Genomic DNA, 1,994 nt, shown 5'->3' with positions numbered 1-1,994 from the left:
CCACATATTGATTTGCCTTCTAGTTTCTTGTGCCGTTGGGGTCTTGTTGACAAATTTTTTTTTAATCTGTGCTTATTTGTTGTAGTGTTGGACCTATGCCCTCTTCAAGGAGCCTCAAGGTCTCTGTTCTAATTTCCAAGTCTTTAATCCATCTTGAATTAACTCTTATAAAAGGATCATTAAGGCATTCTGTATTCTGTTTATTCATATTATACTTGTGATATTTGGCCTCACTATTACTAATAAAAATGTCATGGTGACAGTAATCTTTTCATTTAAAAAGAGGCTATAAAACAGATGCAGCAATAAACCATGCATTGAATATATAAAAGTTTTGATTAATGTAAAGAAGTTTAAAATTTGACAATGTCAGTGTCTCCGTCATTAAACTTTATTACATACATATGTATTATGTATTTTCAAAATCTACACAATATATTTTTGATATAAAAGAAAAATTTAGAAGACATTTATCTTTTGAAAAGCTCTGTACAGATGATGAAGTAATGAATATTTGAGTTAATCTACTTTAACAAACATAATACATACTCATAAATTTTCTCTTCTGGGTTTGTTCACTCTAATAAAATTTTCTATTTATTTATTATTTATTTAATTATTTATTTTTTACAGCACTAAGGAGTATTATTTCTCCTAGCTATACCCTCAGTTTTATTGTTTATTTTGAAACTGGTCTCACTAAGTTGTAGAGAGCCAAGTAGCTAAGGCTGTCAGCAAACTTGTGATACTCCTGTCTCAGCCTCTCAAGTATTGGGATTACAACTGTGCACCACCATGTACAGCTTAAACTTTTCTTTATAGATAGAAGAAGAATGATTCCTGAGAATCTGACAGTGGGAATTTTCTTCTTCTTTTATACTGCAGTGGGAATCCTGGGAAATTCATCATTTCTATTTTATTATTTCTTCTCTGTTTTGACTGGAAAGAGTTTGATGCTCAGAGACCTGATTATGAAGCACTTGATGTTAGCAAACTCTTTAGTTCGGATCTCAAGAGGAATTCCTCAGATAATGATGGAATTTGGGTTGCAATATCTCTTGGATGATACTGCATGTAAATTTATTGTCTACCTTCACCGTGTGGCAAGGGGTACTTCCATGCAAACCACAAGCCTGCTCAGCTGCTTCCAAGCAATCTCAATCAGCCCCAGTAACACCAGGTGGATGAAGCTTAAACACAGAGCCTCCAAGTATGTTGGTCCCTCCTGTTTAATCTCCTGGCTTTTCCATCTCCTTCTAAACACCAGAGTTGTCATGAGAGTGACTGGTCTTCATCACAGCAGAAATGCCACGAATGCATTCAACCTTGGGTACTGCTCAGCATTTGTTTCTGGAACCATCGAAACTCCGTTGCATTTTCTGATGTTCTGCTTCATTGATGTTTTGTGTTTGGGTCTCATGGCCTGGGCTAATGTGTTCATGGTGAGCACCCTCCTCAGGCACAAGAGGCAAGTAGAGTATCTTCACAGTGCCCCCCACTCACCTGGAGTCTCCCCTGAAGTCAGAGCCACCCAGACCATCCTGATCCTGGTGTGCACCTTTGTCTCTACCTACTCAGCCTCTTCCTTCCTGTTAATCTGTATAGCACTATTTAATAGTGCAAGGATGTGGGTGATAAGCATTGTTGCATTTGTAGATATTTGTTTCCCCACTTTTAGCCCCTTCATTCTCATCAACAGTAACAAATCTGCCTACAGAATCTCTTTTTCCTGCTGGGGGAAAAGGTAATTTTCTTCTGGTGGTTTGTGGTCTGACACAGTCAAACTTTGTTTTATTCATTACATAGGACTAAGCCTCAGTGTGGACCAGACTTTATTCAGTGGTGACATACAGTAGATAGAAGAATCATAGAAGTTCCAGGACACTTTCTTGATGTTGATACCATCCCTTTGTCTTCATTCTAAAGGCTCTGAAAGTAGGAGTTATCATACACTGAATAACTTCTTATACTTACAGTTGGCCAAATGGTGGTGA

General features: G+C 37.4%; 1 protein-coding gene across 1 annotated transcript; it reads left to right on the top strand.

Moving 5' to 3' along the window:
* Positions 1–833: 833 nt before the first annotated feature.
* Positions 834–1,748, top strand: LOC308268685 (vomeronasal type-1 receptor 4-like; the record flags this gene model as incomplete). The annotated part of the gene is made up of 1 exon (XM_080703792.1): positions 834–1,748. The coding sequence occupies one exon, from the start codon at positions 834–836 to the stop codon at positions 1,746–1,748; it is 915 nt and encodes a 304-aa protein (XP_080559918.1).
* Positions 1,749–1,994: the final 246 nt, after the last annotated feature.

This window comes from Muscardinus avellanarius (genome assembly GCF_963383645.1).
Source record: "Muscardinus avellanarius genome assembly, chromosome: 10".
In the NCBI taxonomy this organism is placed as follows: Eukaryota; Metazoa; Chordata; class Mammalia; order Rodentia; family Gliridae; genus Muscardinus; species Muscardinus avellanarius.
The sequence above is the reverse complement of the archived record's forward strand: the minus strand, read 5'-3'. Positions and strand labels throughout refer to the sequence as shown.